The sequence below is a fragment of the Cornus florida genome, unplaced genomic scaffold, assembly GCF_030987335.1.
Source record: "Cornus florida cultivar Cherokee Brave unplaced genomic scaffold, ASM3098733v1 CherokeeBrave_3.0.0_Hap2_Chr11, whole genome shotgun sequence".
NCBI classification, from domain to species: Eukaryota; Viridiplantae; Streptophyta; class Magnoliopsida; order Cornales; family Cornaceae; genus Cornus; species Cornus florida.
In genome coordinates this window covers 71298676-71316953 of record NW_026775581.1, presented here as the reverse complement: position 1 = coordinate 71316953, position 18278 = coordinate 71298676, and the positions used below count along the sequence as shown (strand labels likewise).

Sequence of the window (18278 nt, the reverse complement as noted above, 5' to 3'; positions counted from 1 at the left end):
GTCTCTATATATGTTACATCCGATTATAATTCTATCTCACTAATATATTTATGCTGATAAATTTTCGTAACATGAATACATGAAAAGCACGTATGATAAAAATATCTCAATTAACATTATGCACTAAGATTTTTATATTATTAAATATTTATCTCGGCTCTTATTTTTCCACACATCTCAAAACACATTATGGGCCTACCCCAATTGATTTTGACAACAAAAACTAATTATACAATGAATAATGATTTATAGGTTCAATTCCACTTTGACCAGAGACTTGTGTTGAAGACGAAGACTTACCCCACATTATTGTTGCTCGTGTGATTTTGATAAATTTTAGTGAGAATAATTCAAATAGAAAAAAATGTGGGGTCCATGTTCGGGACCCACATAAATAACTAAGTGGGAAGGCGTGTTGGCCACTTTATCATATTTTCCTAATCCAAATGGTACCCGAAAATATGTTATTCCAACTTGGTTCATGTCAAGGAGAGAGATGTAGGTTAGGTATGTTGAGTTAGTTTGTGCTTATGTTTGGTTGGAGAGTACGACTGAGGGGAAATAAGGAGAGGGGGGATGGATAAATATTTTTGTGCTTAATTGGAAGAAAATAAAGAGAGGGAGATAATAAGAAGGGATGCCCTCGTTCTTTTATGTTTTTTTATTCGTTCACTTTTGGGGGAAGAGAGGAGAAAAAAAAAGACATAATTATCTATAAATTTTTAATTGACAATTTTAACCTTTTCAAAAAATTTGAAATAAATATTTAATAAGAGTATATTGGTAAAAAGAATATAAAAATACTTTTTCTTTCCCTTCTAACCAAATAAGAAAAAAAATATCACTTCATTAATCTTTTCTATTATTCATTTCATTAAAAAAAAAAAAAAGAAAAAAAAAGAAGGGAGGAAAACACCTTCTTTTTCCTATAGATACATCATCTATCCATTTTTCCATCCCTCCAACCAAATAAAGTCAATTATAATATTGTCACGGTGAATCTCATAACAATTATCATATGGTACTGTTTAGCAAATCCCAACATATATGATCTTCCTACATATAAAATCTCTCATTACAGCAAATAAATAATTGGTCCTCGCTAGATGTAAATGGATTGTATTTGCAGCTACAATTTTGGTCAAAACTCGTGCTTGAATGCCAGCCAATGTGATGATTCTAGTCGCCCACAAAATTTGATCTAAATGCTTGAATGTAGGATAAAATTGTGTGCGACTATTATTAATTACAAGCACATTTATAATTCACTCTATTATTTTAGCATTCATATCTCCCCTCTCTTTTCTCATACGTAATGCCCATCTCTGTCTCTACATTTAATATGAGATGAAGTTTATTGCATGCGAAACTCGGGAATGCATGTGTCAGTTGACTCAGTTTTGAAGATCCGAAATTCTTGATTGGGCTAATTTCAGTTATCTCTGTCAATATCTCATATAGACACTCTCTATATTTCATAATTTCACTTGTGAGGTTTTTGTTTATGTAACAAATTCTCTTTACCTGACCATATTGTCCTTCTAATGTCTTAAATGACAGCAAACATTTGATGGACAAAACGGTAAAAAATTAATTGACAGAGAAGGTAAGTGAGATTATAAAATATAAAAAAAATTTATGTGAGATATTGACAAATCTTAAAAAAAATGTAATTTAAATTTATAGCTTTTTATTTTTTTGTATTTTAAATCAAACCACGTTCAAATAAAGTCCATTTCAAAATAAAATTCAAAAGCGCTTTCCAAGCCACAACCCGCAGGGTGGGCTTGGGTTTCCAAATTTTTTTTCTGTGGGCCGGGGTAGGCCTTGTTGTGCACACTTATATTATGTGGGGCAGTTGTTCCACCTATATTTTGTACTTGTTGATAGATCAAATCAGTTGGGTCAAATGTAGGATAAATTTTAGATGGTCCCACCTGCTAATCACCATTGAACACGTAAGATAAAAACCTAAAAAATGCTAACACATTTTCGACACAATTGTTTCCAACGCATTTACAGTTGTGGTGTAACGGACTTGAACAAAATTAATATAAACTGACCGATACAGATCGCGTATCAGACTTGAAAAATGGTCGCGCATCGATTGATACGGCGAACCATAAATTACGTGTCCATTGGTGATTGGCCTGAGACCACTGGTCTTGGACCATATAATAACTTCTTGAAATGTAGAGTGCAATTTATATGTCTGGTTGACTACTAGAGCAACCACATTAACCATAGTAGTTAAATATATATTTACCTTGAATTACATATACATGGTGAATAATATCATAAAGCACAATTGTTAAGCCAGCTATTATACATCACATCACATGACATGCATGGACATGTTCATATTGAGTGAGAAGAGATAGAGTTTGACAGTGTTGTCGTTTATGGAGTATAGAAGGAAAGACCACACTTGCATTTCCAACCCTCAGGCTCATAGTTAGCATACTGGACACCAACATGGCCTGTGTTGGTAGGCACTTGAATGGCTTCACATGGTATGCATCCAAAACACTTGTGCTCACAACTTGGTGGCCTTGACCCTATTTTCCTCACCCCTTCATTATATGCTTCGTCATTCATCTTTCCTACTCCTTCCATGCTTTTATCACCCTTCAAAAGACAATTAACATTTTCCTTTTTCAGATAAATTAATATATATATATTTTAAAAGAAAAAAAGATAAAGAAAAAAGAAACACACACAGATAAAGTGAGAGAGAGAGACCTCTTTAGACCTCAAGGTAGCTTGCAAAGACTCTTGACCTGAAATAAAGCAAGTAAGGTTAGGATAGTAATTCAAAGCAATTAAGTGTTGTGTGTGTGTGTGTATATGTATGCGTATACATGTAGAGAGAGAGTTGTCTCAGTAAAAAGTAGTTATGGTGTTCCTTTACACCTACCACCCTTTTCATTTTATTGGAATTCCAATTAGACTTTAAGGATTTGAGAAAAAAAAAAGAAAAAAAAAAAAAAACAATAGACTTTAAGGACAAAACAATTGGCATGACATGGAAAAGTTGAAAAGAAGATCTATTCTGAATAATGAAGCTAGAGACTGACTAGGAGAAGCAATTCCAAGGTAAATAAAGATTTAGGATTAAGATCCTCGATAAGGTCAAGAAGCTAAAGCCAAACAAGAGGTGGACACTATGAGGGAAAAGTTGAAAAGAAGAATTTTTTTTTTTTTTTTTTTTTTTCTGAAAAGTGTTCCGAGGAGCTGAGGGATTCGAGTCTTGTAGTAGGCATTTGTGGATGCCTGTGAGAATTATAAAAAATAAAAAATAAAAGAAAAAAAAGAGCTGAAGCCAAAGGTAGTACGAGGTCTTCAAAAGCAGAGGAGGACAACTTATTTCTGTAGTTGTACATTAACTTAAACACCAGCTAATACAATATTGACAATAGAGACTCCAAATGAAATTTTAAAACAATAATGTCTGGGCAAGTGAGGAAAAAGGTAAAAAAGCAAAAACCATAGAGATGTGACTTTTGCAAGAGGGAAAAAACGGGAAATTATTTGCAAATGATTGGAAACTAATTAAGAAAAGGGTTAAATATATTTGTTTAAAAGGGAGGACAAGTAATAATAGTAGCTAACCTGGTTGATGAACACCACCATGATCATCATTTGGTGGAAAAGGCCTGCTTGTAACACATACCCCACTGATCAATACTTGCATAGCTATTAGGAAACAACATAATCTAATTCCCTTCATTTCTTCAAAGCTCAAATGATGATAGTGATAATGTGTGTGACTGTGTGTGTGTGTGTGAGAGAGAGAGAGAGAGAGAGAGAGAGAGAGAGAGAGAGAGGTATTTGGATCACTCAAACTGGATGAGGCCATGCATGATTGCTGCTGGCATATAAATAAGGAGAAAAGGCCTAGAAAAACAAATTCCATTTCCCCAAGAAGCAACCTAGAAAATTTCTTGGTTTTCTCAGTCCCTCAGAGTTGCATTGGTAGAGAGAGATCTTGCTTCACAAACAAGTGATTCCTTCCAACCTCTAAAAGATGGTATAAAAGGTTGTTTTTCTCATTGGACAACTCACTTGAAAACCTTATGATTAATCTGCTTTATTTCTCTGCCTTTCTCATCTTTGATTACTTGCCTTGAAAACAAGCCCCTCTCTGTGTGTGTTTGTGTGTCTAAAATCAGTCTGAAACAGTATTAGATGAGCTAGGCTAACAGAACCCTTTTTGGGTCTGGAAAACCTGTACTACCTCTGATAAGGTGTGTAAAAATGAAATCTAGGCTCATGCCTAGGACTGCAGAGTCTTTTTTTTTTTTTTTTTCTTGATAGTGTCATTCTGCAGTAAAAAAGAAGTAATCCATTGACATTTGACAGAGACACATCTTTTAATACATATATATAGGATCAGTGTCTGATCTGACATTCACTACTGGCAAAAAGATTGATCAGTTAGTTAATACTTTCAAGTTAGTATATATGCTTCAGTCAACTCCATTCAGGCTGGTGGGCTATGAACAGACTGGCTGGTGTACCTACATTTAACCTGGACCATCCATCTGTCCTCTCTAATTTGCTGCTGTGACCTGCCATTACGTTGTAATTATGTAATTTGGAGGTTTAATTCATCCATAACTCGGGATCCTCTTTCGTATACTGGACTGAATCCGTCGAATCCCTTCTTATGTATTGGACGTCTACAAGAAAGGTTGATATGTGAGAATCATACTCCATACTTAATGTCGTTGAAATCTCAATCCTTCTTTGTACACTGAACTAAATTGTCTGGTGAAGAGGGGATAATCCTAATTCATCCATGTATACTTAATAATGGAATATAAGTTCATTTACATTTTGAAGCACCTTTTCATGCAAGAGTAATTGACTTCATATCACACTGTCATCATTTAATTTTGTCCCTTTTTTATTTTTATTTTTGATGTGTATGTGTGAAAATTGATGAATGATTTATTTGATGGAAAGAAGGGAGGGAAGTGTTAATATGTAGAATACATAGTTAATGTTAAATACAACTCCGTAATAGATTGCATTTATGGTATGAAATGGGAAGCCAAACCTGAGAAGCAAGCTAGTAAAAAATGGAAATTCAGATTGCACCATTCAGTGCTCTCTCTCTAGCTTCGGACAAGTCTAGGTTATATAGGGAGTAGCCACTTTATTACATAACCATATGTGTTTGTGGGTTCAAGGGATGTTACGTAACAATGTTGGTGAAATAGCATCATTCAGTACAGCAGGCAAAGGCATCCCATATATCTTTCAGTGAGCTGGTTTATTAATATCATTTGAAATTCTCTCGTGCTAGGGTTGATAGCATCCCTCATTTATTTTGAATTTGGGATGGAAAGAATTTTAATATAATTTTTTTTTTTAATTTTAAATTCAATGCATTGATTCGCTATTTTCAAACATAACATCACTGATATGTGTAACAATTAATGGACAATCATATTTTTTTCTTGAGAACTCTCAATTTCTCATGTATCAAGACAAATTGAGAATTTCTATGATTGTCTATTGGTCGAAGCATCACATGCAAATTGAGAATTTAGTTGTGATTTAATTTCAAGTTATACAGCCATTTTAAAAAAAATTCGTGATCTAATAATACTATTCTACTTTTTTATTTTTATTTTATTTATTTTGGTCTCAATCCATTCCATATTTAAATTTTTTCCAATGTGTTTCTCTCTAATAAATTGCACAACCACCTGAGTTTTATTGTGAAACAAAAGCTACTCCTTTGGCAAAGCCAGTGGGCGCGACCCAGACAAAGGCCTACACAAATCAGAGGGAAGGGGGACCCAGCAAACAGGCCCAAAGGCCCTAGAAACAACACAAGATCACGGTTTTGCTAGAGAAACTTTATATATCGCTATATATTTATTAAAATTTTGCAATCAAGGGCATCACAAGCTGGAATAGCTCAGTTGGCTAGAGCGTGTGGCTGTTAACCACAAGGTCGAAGGTTCAAACCCTTCTTCTAGCGTACTTTCTTTTATTTTTTTCCAAGTTCCAAAGAACATTGTTCGTCTCCTTTTTTGCAAAGCATTACTTTGTTGACTTAGATTAATTATAATTAATCTTATTAAACCTTATTATCTTTGAATAATAATCCGAAAAGTATGTAATGGATCTAGCAATTTCAGAGGTCATGTGCCCTAAACAAGGCTAAGTATATTACATTATACAGGTCCTTTTGAAGTAATTCAACCATGAAATTCGTTAAAAATTAAACTAGCAAGCCTTTGAAAAACCATAGGGTTCATAGCTTTAGGCCTTAAAAAACAAAGAAGTGCATGGACTTTCAGACAATGCAAAACATTGGCAAGAAGCCCATTCTAGGACAAGCCCAGTAATCTAGTTTTTTATTATTAAGCTTGCTTCAATTTCGATGCTGTACATTCTATTTTTTCTATGAATTGAACTCATCTTACCTATAATAATAATAATAAAAAAAGTCCGACAATATAATTTAAGGACATTAGAAAGTTTCAACGAGAAACTTATGCTGACCATGGCATAAACTAGTCAAAAACCTAATTATGTGGACGCACAACACTTTGAATATACAAATGATCGGACAATACTTAGGTTTAATATACTTAGGTTCAATACTAATGTATTTTATCCTTATTATTGATATGAATCAATCACATATGGACATGTACTCTTTAATTAACAAATCAGAGATGGTGGAGTACATACTTACTTATCAAATTAGAGATGATGAGTTAATTCTTATCCCTAATTTAATAATTAAAACAGGACGTGCTCATTTGTTGTTAGTTCATATCGGCATTTAGGATGATGTTGATCTTCACTAGTGAAGACCTGCATCTTGTCCATAGTGATATAGGCTAGAGAGTATTTGAAGGGGAGTCAAACACAGACAATACTTAAATCCTCGCTGGTGAGATTGCATCTATTTGTTATTGATCTACATTAACGATGAAGACGATATACATTTTTATTGGTGAAAATATAAGTATTGTGTGACATAAACAAATCTACCTTGAATTATTTTGGTGGGATCTACTTGGTAGTTTAGCTCCCATTTTGATTGGTTTTTGTACTAACCTTAAAAATTGAAGCAAAAGTCCAACGTAAATGTCGTGTTTGTAAGAGAGCACTTCATCCTTCATATTGTAGGACCATCAAATCCTATTATTAAAAAAAAAAAAAAATTCATATTTTTATTCATGGATATGACTTGATGGCCTTATATAATAAAAATGAAGAAATATATATTTTTGGGATTTGATTGTTTTATAATAAAATAAAAATTATGACTTTTTTTTTTTTTTTTTTTGAAAGAAAGCACCCATCTTTATGCAACTAACATCCATCGAATTGATTCTTGACCAAAGGGAGAGTACGTGGGGTGAACAATTTGAGACCCTGCAACCGCCGATCAAATTGATTTTTGACTGTCGTTTGTGGCAAATGAATACCCAAGTAGTGCTAAAATTGGTCAATATATAGAACTGTTGGGTTTATTTCCTTCTATATGGAGAAAAGCCTAAGTGGGTTTTATTAAAAGCCCAAAGCCCAGCCTTTAGGGAAAAGAAAACCTTAAGGAAGTTAGTATAAAGAGAGAAAGAGGTTAGCTGCAAGTAGAAGAACAAAGAGAAGAAAAATGCAGGTTTTTTTTCCATTTTGCCCAGGTTTGATCAAACGTCCGATCCTGCTTCGTCCGTGGTCCGATCAAGCTGAAATTTGGAGGAGAGGTTCATGACTCAGTGATGCACAATCTGAACGGTGGAGATTGAGCTTGGGAACAGTGATTCGTGCCCGTGAACAGTAACCGGGTTTTGGTAGGAAAATGCAGGTTTTTCTATTCTGCCCAGATTTCATCAAACGTCTGATCCTGCTTCGTCCGTGGTCCGATCGAGCTAAAATTTGGAGGAGAGATTCACGACTCAATGAGTTAAAATCTGAACGGTGAAGATTGGATTTTGAGCTCGAGAACAGTGATTCGTGCCCGTGAATAGTAACCGGTTTTTGGTATTTTTCTCTCCAATTCTCTTTGTTTTTTGCCAAGATTGTTGCTATCTTGATAAGATGTTTTGTAGCCTCTAATTGCAATTAGAGAAGAATTTGTGTACCCATTATTTGGTTGATAGTGGAGAGACACATGCACGTTCTTTATGGAGTAAGCTTGAACAGCTATATGTTAGACAGACTGGAAATAATAAATTGTTTCTGATTAAGCAGATGATGGCTTTGAGATACCAGGACGGGACTCCTTTATCTGATCACCTGAATACATTCCAAGGAATTATTAATCAGCTGGCTGGAATGGGTATTAAGTTTGATGATGGGATACAATGGTTATGGTTGCTTGGTTCATTACCGGACTCGTGGGAGACGCTCAGAACTTCATTGTCTAACTCCGCTCCTGAGGATGCGGCAAGTGGCATGGGCCGGATATGGATCGCGGAAACGAGATCGGGTCGAATGATTGAAGAAGGATCCATGCCAAAGCACCCTGGAATGGGCCGAACATGGGGGGTCTACCGAGGAAGGTCAAGCCCATTACAAGACCCAGCCCAGAAGGAAGAGAACTTTCGGCTATAAGCCCAATGTAATTGGTTAACTGCAAAAAAGGGTCATGGCCTATAAATAGATCATGACGGGTGGAGAGAAGAGAGAGAGAAAGTAAGAGTGAGAGAGAAAGTAAGAGTGAGAGAGATAAAACGGAATGTTGTATCTTCAATTGGCGCCGTCTGTAGGAAACGAGGACGAAGATCAATTCGAGCCCGATCAGTACCATATTAGTTCAATCGAGTTTGTGAATATGTAGTGTGACTTCTGGAAGTTGAATCCAGATCAGTGAGATTGTAGTTTGTTCCGAGAGAATTCTTGCTTATTGTGGATTCTGAGGCATTTACTCTGGAAGGACGTAATTGTGATTTGCTCAGTTGCAGTCAGATCCGACGAGTTTGAAGCTAGAAAAGTTCAGATCTAGCAAACAGCGATCACGATTCGGTAAAGTTAAGCCCAGATCTAGTGGAGTTTGCATCGGTAACGCTTAGATCTGTTTCGAAGTTCGTAATTCATGCCTTTGCTTCGATCCGGAATCATGATAGGGGGTGACAACTCTAATACGGTTGAGAACGTCCAGCAAGTGAAACTTGATGAGTTGATGAACATGATCGAAGCTCTCCGGAGAGAAAATGCAGATTTAAGGAATGAAATACAGCGTCAAGAAGCTCCAGTAATTCCACGACCACTTCCGGTAGGCGAAGAAGGTGCACGTACCGATGCAGCACATCACGGTGAAGAGGTTGAAAACAAACTAGTTGATCCTCACTGTGAGGAAATCCGGTGAGACGGTTTGCCTCAAAATCTTCGTCGTATGGATGATCGTGAAGGATCGATTCACATGGATCCACAGTGTGAGCAGATCAGGCGAAACGAAGCGATGACTTTTGATCCACATCAAGAGACGCTCAGCCGAGGTGAAGCAACAGAGTTGATTCGTCAGAAAGCTATGCCTCCATGGCGCAAGGACTTTGTTGAGGATAGATCTTTCGATCCGACCTACCGGCCCTCCATGACGACGTTCGATTATCACAGCTCAGAGAGGAGATCAGTAGACCAGAGAGCAGCCGCGGGATTCCAGAGGGAGAATGAAGCACTCCGTTCAGCAGCTCGAACGGTGGATTCACCGTTCACCGATGAGATTCTGAATGCTCCGAGTCTGAGGAAATTTTCCATGCCCGTTTTCATTCTATTCGACGGAACGGCTGATCCGATCGATCATGTGTATCACGTCCAGCTGAAAATGGCTCTAAACACTGAGAATGATTCTTTGATGTGCAAGTGCTTTCCTACGAGTCTAGCCGGACCAGCTCTGAATTGGTTCAAGAACCTGCCGAGGGGTTCGGTGGATAGTTTCCGAAGCCTGTGCGATCGGTTCATAAGCCAATACTATGGAAACAAGCGTCCAGCGAAAGATATTTCGAGCTTATTCACAATGAAGCAACACGCTGAAGAGCGTCTCTAGGCTTTCCTAACCAGGTTTAACCTTACCAAGAGCATGGTTATTGAATGTCACCCTTCAACGGCAGTTCAAGCATTCATTCTGGCTATGAATCGTGGCACCCCGTTCCACACAAGCTTGGTGGTCAACACGCCGAGGACTATGGATGAACTTAACGAAAGAGCCGATGGATTTGTGCGCTTGGAAGAAGAAGAGGCGGCAAACGCTCGGAAGACATCTGTTATATCTACGGAAGAAAAGACCAAAGCAAAGATCAGGCAAAAACAGGTCCAACCGCAACGCTCATCGTGGAAATCTGAGAAGAGGCCCAGAGAGGAAGAGCTGATTACTCCATTGAAAGTTACCCTAGCAAGACTGTACCAAGAAAATAAAGATAAGTTCCGACCTCCTTTACCAATCAGGCAACCTCTCGAACAGAGGGATCAGTCTAAACACTGTGCATTTCATTCTGATTTTGGCCAACAGACTAACGAATGCAGGAACCTAAGGAGACAGGTAGAGATGCTGATAGCCAGAGGGGAGTTCGCAAGTTATATTCAAGGACCAGCGGTGGAGCAGAACCGGCCAATGGAGCATGTGAAGATTCAGAAATCGAATTCTCACAACACGCAACCAGTTCGAGTAATTAATGCAATTCACGGTCGGCCAGAACCTGCTGAAGAATCAGATGAATTGCTTCGAACACGCCTTCGTCAGGCACGGATGAAGAGAAGGATAGGCAGTGTAAACACTCTACACCAGCAGAGCGTATCAACGCAGATAAAGTTTGACGCAGCAGACTTGTTGCGTGTTCAAATCCCTCATGAGGACCCACTGGTCGTAAGTTTGACAGTGGCCAAATACTTGGTGCGCAGAGTTCTAATTGACCCTGGAAGTAGTGCGAACATCATGCCAAGAGATACATTCGATTGGCTCGAGATCAAACAAGATCAGCTGAAATCCACCGGGAATCCACTAGTAGGGTTTGATGGGAAGCGAGTGGAGCCCGTCGGCACGGTGGAGGTAGTGGTACATGCTGCCGAGAGGGTTTTGATGGAAACCTTTGTAGTTGTTGAAATTCATCCCTCTTACAATCTTCTGATGGGCAGGGGGTGGATCCACAGGGTTCGAGGTGTTCCTTCCACTCTGCATCAGGTAATGAGATGCCTGGCACCAGACGGAACCAAAGTGATTGACATTCATGGAGACCAAGTTGCAGCTAAAGAATGTTACTCTGTAACGCTGAAACATGCCGGAAAGGGGAAAGCTCCCATTCGTTCAATAAGTCCGAGATAGCAATTACAGGAACCTCCCTCCAGGCAGAACGGAGAGGAGGAACCTGAGGGCTTGACCGAAGAACCCTTGCTTGATGTGCAGATCGATCAGTTCCGACCAGAACGGACAACTAGAGTAGGGGAACGACTCATTGAGGAGGAAAAGCAGGAATTAGTTGATTTTTTGTCTCAAAACGCAGATGTGTTCGCATGAAGTCACCTGGACATGCCTGGGATCGATCCTTCGGTATCCTGTTATTCCTTGAACGTTAATCCCAATGCAAAACCTATAAAACAGAAGCAGCGACGGTTTGCCCCCGAGCGCAACCGAATTATTGCCGAGGAAGTTGATAGGCTGCTTGATGCGGGGTTCGTAAGAGAAGTGCGCTACCCCGACTGGTTATCGAATGTGGTCGTTGTGCAAAAGAAAAATGGGAAATGGCGCGTGTGCATTGATTTTACCAATTTAAACGAAGCTTGTCCGAAGGATAGCTTCCTGCTGCCAAAGATTGATCAGATGGTGGATGCAACAACTGGATATAAACGCTTGACCTTTTTAGATGCTTATTTGGGTTATAATCAGATCCCCATGGACCCCGCTGATGAAGAAAAAACTTCTTTCGTTACTGAACGTGGGATGTATTGCTACAAAGTTATGCCGTTCGGACTAAAGAACGCCGGGGCAACTTACCAAAGACTTATTAGCAAGATTTTTAAGGAACAAATAGGGAAGACAGTGGAGGCTTACATTGATGATATGGTGGTCAAAAGTAAGAAGAAAGCCGATCATGTGCAGCATCTTCGAGGCGTGTTTGATGTTTTGCGGTGGTATGGAATGAAGCTCAATCCAACCAAGTGCTTGTTCGGTGTAAGTTCAGGCCAATTCCTAGGGCACGTGGTTAATCTCAGAGGCATCGAGGCAAGCCCTGCCTAAGTAGATGCTCTGACTAAGAATGCCGAGTCGATGACAATCAAAGAGGTGCAAACACTTACGGGACGGATTGCTGCACTGAGCCGTTTCATTTCCAAATTGTCAGATCGATGCAAACCATTTTTTGACACAATCCGAAGCCATGGCAGGCAGGTTTGGGGAGATGAACAACGCCTAGCGTTAACTGCTCTGAAAAAATATATGCAGAACCTTCTGGTACTGTCAGCTCCAGAGTCAGGCGAAAAGCTGTTTTTGTATCTCGGAGTATCCAGCATCGCAACAAGTGGCGTTCTGATCCGCTACGCAGAAGGGAAGCAATATCCAGTGTTCTATGTTAGCAAAACAATGACTGAGGCCGAAAGACGTTATTCAAAGGCAGAGCGGGTGATACTCTCGCTAGTGCATGTGAAAAGAAAATCAGGCATTATTTTGAATCCCATCCTATTATCGTTCTAACCACTTTCCCTATCAGAATAATCCTGCACAAACCAGATCTCTCCGGAAGAATGACGAAGTGGGCCATAGAGTTAAGCTCATTTGATATCACATACGAACCTAGAACAGCAGTTAAAGGGCAGGCGGTGGCAGATTTTTTACTAGAATGTGATTCAGAAGACGTGGAGGAGGATCTTTGTAAGTGCTTATGGAAACTCTTCGTTGATGGATCCTCAAATCAGATGGGTACAGGCATTGGGATCAAACTGCAGACGCCAGAAGGTACAGCCTTAAGCCAAGTGCTTCGACTTGAATTCGCAGCCACGAACAATGAGGCAGAATATGAAGTGTTGTTGGCAGGAATAAAGCTTACCAAAGAACTTAAGGTCAGGAATTTGAATGTTTTCAGTGACTCATAGTTAGTCGTTCGGCAGGTGAAGGGTGAGTATGAAACCAAGGACGAAACGATGGAAGCATATCGTTCTGCTGTTATGCGGGAGGCATAGAACTTTGAAAAAATTGAATTCATTCAAATTTCGAGGGAGTATAACGGAGATGCCGACAGGCTAGCATGTAGCGCCTCGGGTTCTGGAGAAACATTGGCAAGGGTGGTTCCAGTGGGAATATTAAACCAGCCATCCATTTTCGAAGAACCTTCAGGCTCAGATCCTTGGCAAGTGAATGTTATTCCATATGAGCCAAGTTGGATTGATCCGATCATAACTTACATCCGAGATGGGACTCTGCCTGAACAAAGAAATGAGGCTAGGAAAATCAAAGCGAATGCTGCAAAGTACGCCGTAGTGCATAACCAGTTATACAGAAGATCCTTTTCCGGACCGTACTTAAAGTGCGTTACCCCCACAGAGGCTCGGCAAATATTACGAGCTATTCATGAAGGTGTATGTGGAAACCACTCAAGGGGGAGATCATTAGCACACAAAACAATGGCGCAAGGGTATTTCTGGCCAAACATGTCGCGAGATTCGGAAGAATTGTCCAGAAGGTGCGATAAGTGCTAAAGGTTCGGACCACTGATTTACCAACCGCCTGAAGACTTGCATGTAATGGCTACACCATGGCTTTTCGTACAATGGGGGATGGATGTAGTTGGTCCTCTACCAACTGCCAGAGCTCAGAACAAGTATGTGTTACTGGCTACAGACTACTTTACTAAGTGGGTAGAAGCAGAGCCGTACCCGAGCGTTACTCAAACTCATGTGAGATGATTCATTTGGAGTAATATTATTTGCCGGTTTGGTGTTCCGAGGTCAATCGTCATGGATAATGGTACCAACCTTGACAGTAAGCAGGTAAGAGAGCTGTTGGAGGAGTATGGAATTAAACAAAAGCTGGCAGCAGTAAGTCATCCACAGGCCAATGGACAAGCGGAAATTACAAACAGAACAATCTTTACTTGCATCAAGAAGAAACTAGAAGAAAGGAAATGAAGGTGGTTAGATGAACTGCCGAACGTCCTATGGGCCTACAGAACGACCCCAAGAAGAACGACCGGAGAAAGTCCATTCACTATGGCGTATGGAACCGAGACAGTTATACCGGTCGAGCACTTAGTTCCGACTGTTCGAAGCTTGGCTTGGAACCGTGAGCATAATGACAATATGCTAAGGTTTAACCTCGATTTGCTAGAAAAAAAAAGAGACGCAACAGCGGTGAGGCTCGCCTCTTACCAGCAGACACTTGCGAACAGCCATAACAGGAAAGTAAAGCACATAGACTTTAGGCCAGGTGACCTGGTTCTGAAAAAGAAGGTGGGGGTAGTCAAGAAGATGATGCCACCATGGGAAGGCCCATACAGAATTGCAGAGGCCATAGGAAAAGGTGCATATACCTTAGAAACCATGGCCGGAAGGCTGGTTAACAAGCCTTGGAATGCTACTTCTCTAAAGAGGTATTATCAATAAAAAGTTGAGATTCAGTACTGAATTTTGTTTATTTTAAATTGAAAACAGTTGAATGTATGAGTTTATGAGATTTATAAAGATTGCACTCCTCTTTAAAATTCTAAGCAAAGTAAGTGGCAGCTGGCACTATGAGCCGAACGCCAAACACTTGCTAAGAGAAATAAAAGGCCAAGTGGCAAGAGGCATTCCAGCCGAGCGCCAGGCACCTAAGCAAAGTAAGTGGCAGCTGGTACTATGAGCCGAACGCCAAATACTTGCTAAGAAAAACAAAAGGCCAAGTGGCAAGAGGCATTCCAGCCGAGCGCCAGGCACCTAAGCAAAGTAAGTGGCAGTTGGCACTATGAGCCGAACGCCAAACACTTGCTAAGAAAAATAAAAGGCCAAGTGGCAGGAGGCATTCCAGCCGAGCGCCAGGCACCTAAGCAAAGTAAGTGGCAGCTGGCACTAGGAGCCGAACGCCAAACACTTGCTAAAGAAAATTAGAGGGCCAAGTGGCAAGTGGCATTCTAGCCAAACGCCAGGCACCTGAGCAAAGTAAGTGGCAGTTGGCACAATGAGCTGAACGCCAAACACTTGCTCAAAAAACAAAAAAAAAAAAAAAAAAAAAAAAAAAAATAGAGTTGACACAAAAAATTTGATCAGGAGTCGGCCATCTCATTAATAAGCTTCAGAAGGTTACAAAAAATGAGGTGTAAAGATGGCACATATGCCAAAGTTAGTACATTTAAAAAAAAAAAGGTCCTAACTAAGAGGCGTTTGCCTCGTCGGCCTCTTGATGTTTGGCTACCTCCTCATTGTTGGTGGTGTCGCCATCCTCACGAGGTGGAGAGTCAAGGTGAATGACAGAATCGTTCTGTTGAATCCTACCCTCAGCAGCGTTGGAAGAATCATTCTGCTGAGGGTTATCTTCAGCAGTAACGGCAGAGGGAGTTAAAGTGGACACAGGAAGAATGTCCAAAGTCAGAGCAGCAGGAGGAGTAGGAGTGATCCGAGAAGATGCAATCTCCTGACATTCATCAAATATCCCCTCGGCAGCGGTGGAGTCTAGATCGATATAAACACCAGGAAGGTCAATATCCAGATCCTTATCAATATCATCAGGGGTAGAGCCAGTCTGACCCTCATCAGGGATGCGATCGGCGTAACCCTCTCGGAACCCCTGAGCATATCTGAGGGCTCCAACTCTAGAGAATCGAGCATGCAGAGCTAGCATACCACCATTTACCCTGCTGATGGTATCAAGCAAAGCGTTGCGCTCGTCCAGGGCCCTTTTCTCAAAGGCCATCCGAGCGGATTGCTCGTCATTCAGAAGGCGTAACAGTTCTTCCTTTTCGGCCCTAAGGGATTCCCGTTCAGTCTGCCAGACGCTCTTCTCAAGTTGCAGAGTATTCCGCTCATCCTGAAGAGAGTCAGTCTCCCTCCTCAGCGAATCCCTCTCTTTTTCGGTTTTACCAAGTTGAACCATCAACCCGGTCTTCTGAGCAGCTAAGTTATCGTTCTCCTTGTTCGCTGCGCTAAGGCTGTCAGAAAGCGCGCGGACCTTGGCATTCACCTGCTCAACTTGTTTCTGCATAGCCATCATCCCGTACAAGGTCTGTAGAGATATACAGGACAACTGGTTAAGCCGAGCAGATGGTTAGAAGAAAATAAATGGCAAAAGTATGTAAAGATTTATTGACTAGGGGGTAGAAGTTACCTCCATGGCGGACAAGGGGAATCGGCTGAACACCTCCCTCTGAGATAGACCTTTGGCTACCTCGATGTCCTCGGGAGTTCACATACTTTTGTAGTAGGCCATCGCGGTCTGACCATCTTTGAACATGGTCTCGGTCGGTTTCACAGACGATCCGTCTGTTCGGATGAAGCGAGGGCTCCATGGCGCCGTTCCTGAAGCGGAGGCTTGCCCAGAAGGGGTGGGGGGCCTAGCTTGAGGAGGTCTCGCTAGGGAAATCACATTCGGCCCAAAGGGCCTAACCCTCTGGGACAAGGGAACGTCATCCATGCTCAGAGCACTGTCGGGTTGATGCCTTTTTCCTCTGGCCTTTTCCCGTGCGGAAGCAGCAGTAGAGCGAGGAGGATTGTTGACAGAGGGGGCAACGTTCGGGCTGGCAGTCGCCGTGTTAGCGACCGAGTCAGCAGCCGTCACGGATGGATCGGTGGAAGGAGTGGTGTCAGAAAAAGTAGCGGAGGAAGATGCTGAAGTCGGTGAGGAATTTGACGCAGGAGTGATAGCAGGCCTGGGGGCAGATTTCTTCCTGCCGAAGGAAGGGATCTGGAGTTGGCTCATTGTCTTGCCGAGGACTGAGATGTCGAGGAGATTATCTGAGGGGAGAAGGTCCGAGCAAGAGGGAACGTTGGTCAGAATGTACCGCTTCAAGTAATTATCCCTATCCCTGCACACACTGTAGCTCAAGTCATCACAAGGAATGCCTAAGGAATGGCACAAGAAAGAACAAAAACGAGGAATGCAGATCTCGCAAGGACAGTCACTCTTATGGTTTTTATATTTCTTGTAAAAAGAGACAGAACACTTTCCGAAAGCGCTCGGGATAGGGAAACCCTCCGCAGCTGGAGAGAACCAGGCTCCCCTAACCCCAATAATGTTTTTCCTCCAGCCCTTCTCATATTTGATCTTATCCGTGCAGATAGACCTCTTCTCAATGGGGAAAAAGTGTTAAACGGTTCGTTAGTTCTGATCTTGCTGACCTTGTAACAGAGGAGGAGATTTATGAGGTCCAGATCCAGACCTCTGTCACGAACCAGGAGTAGCATAACGGATAAAATCCTAAGGAAATTGGGGTTTACTTGTAAAGGGGAAAGATTTAGCTTGTTAAAAACATAGCAAAAGAAAGGATGTAGAGGAAATCTAAGGAGATTGAGATGGAGGAGTGAAAACAAAGCCTTCACTTCCCGGGGGCAGTTTCTAATTTCTACATCATCAGGAAGTTGAAGTTTCATGCGAAGAACGTCTAGATCTACTGTCATGGTGAGAGTGGATGAGGATTCCGGGGAGAAGAAAGAAGTCTTCCAAAAGAAAAATACAAATGAAACTAACCTTAGAGAGTGGAAACAGCAGAGAAGTATTGTAAAGCCACTGGAAGGAAGATCTTTAGCAAGAGATCGCCGGAGAGGATTCGAACAGTAAAAGGTGAGATGGAGACGGTAAAGAGGATCGATGGAGAGTCGATGGAGCTTATAAATGCGAGATAAGCCTGAGAGCCGAGGAGTCAGGAAAGTGATGGGTTGTCTTTTTGAATCTCGAAACGCCGATCCATAGATCTAACCGTTCATTCTCCCACACGATCTCCTCGAGCCGCCAGGTCATCATTAGCAGCCTCTAATAATTACCCCCTAATCAATAAGGGGTAATTATGGGGGCAGTTGAGGATGCGGCAAGTGGCATGGGCCGGATATGGATCGCGGAAACGAGATCGGGTCGAATGATTGAAGAAGGATCCATGCCAAAGCACCCTGGAATGGGCTGAACGTGGGGGGTCTACCGAGGAAGGTCAAGCCCATTACAAGACCCAGCCCAGAAGGAAGAGAACTTTCGGCTATAAGCCCAATGTAATTGGTTAACTGCAAAAAAGGGTCATGGCCTATAAATAGACCATGACGGGTGGAGAGAAGAGAGAGAGAAAGTAAGAGTGAGAGAGAAAGTAAGAGTGAGAGAGATGAAACGGAATATTGTATCTTCAGCTCTAGAAGGTGTAATCACA

The 18278-nt window shown here is 41.1% G+C and overlaps 1 protein-coding gene and 1 non-coding gene across 2 annotated transcripts; one reads left to right on the top strand and one right to left on the bottom strand.

The window, feature by feature from the left end:
* Positions 1-2221: 2221 nt before the first annotated feature.
* LOC132284946 (EPIDERMAL PATTERNING FACTOR-like protein 6) lies at positions 2222-4403 on the bottom strand. The gene is made up of 3 exons (XM_059787092.1): positions 3613-4403; positions 2743-2780; positions 2222-2628 (listed from the first exon to the last, which is right to left on the bottom strand). The coding sequence occupies exons 1-3, from the start codon at positions 3914-3916 to the stop codon at positions 2401-2403; spliced, it is 570 nt and encodes a 189-aa protein (XP_059643075.1). The 5' UTR covers positions 3917-4403; the 3' UTR covers positions 2222-2400.
* Positions 4404-5921: 1518 nt separating this feature from the next.
* TRNAN-GUU (transfer RNA asparagine (anticodon GUU)) lies at positions 5922-5995 on the top strand. The gene has a single exon. It is a non-coding gene; the product is annotated as a tRNA-Asn (tRNA).
* Positions 5996-18278: the final 12283 nt, after the last annotated feature.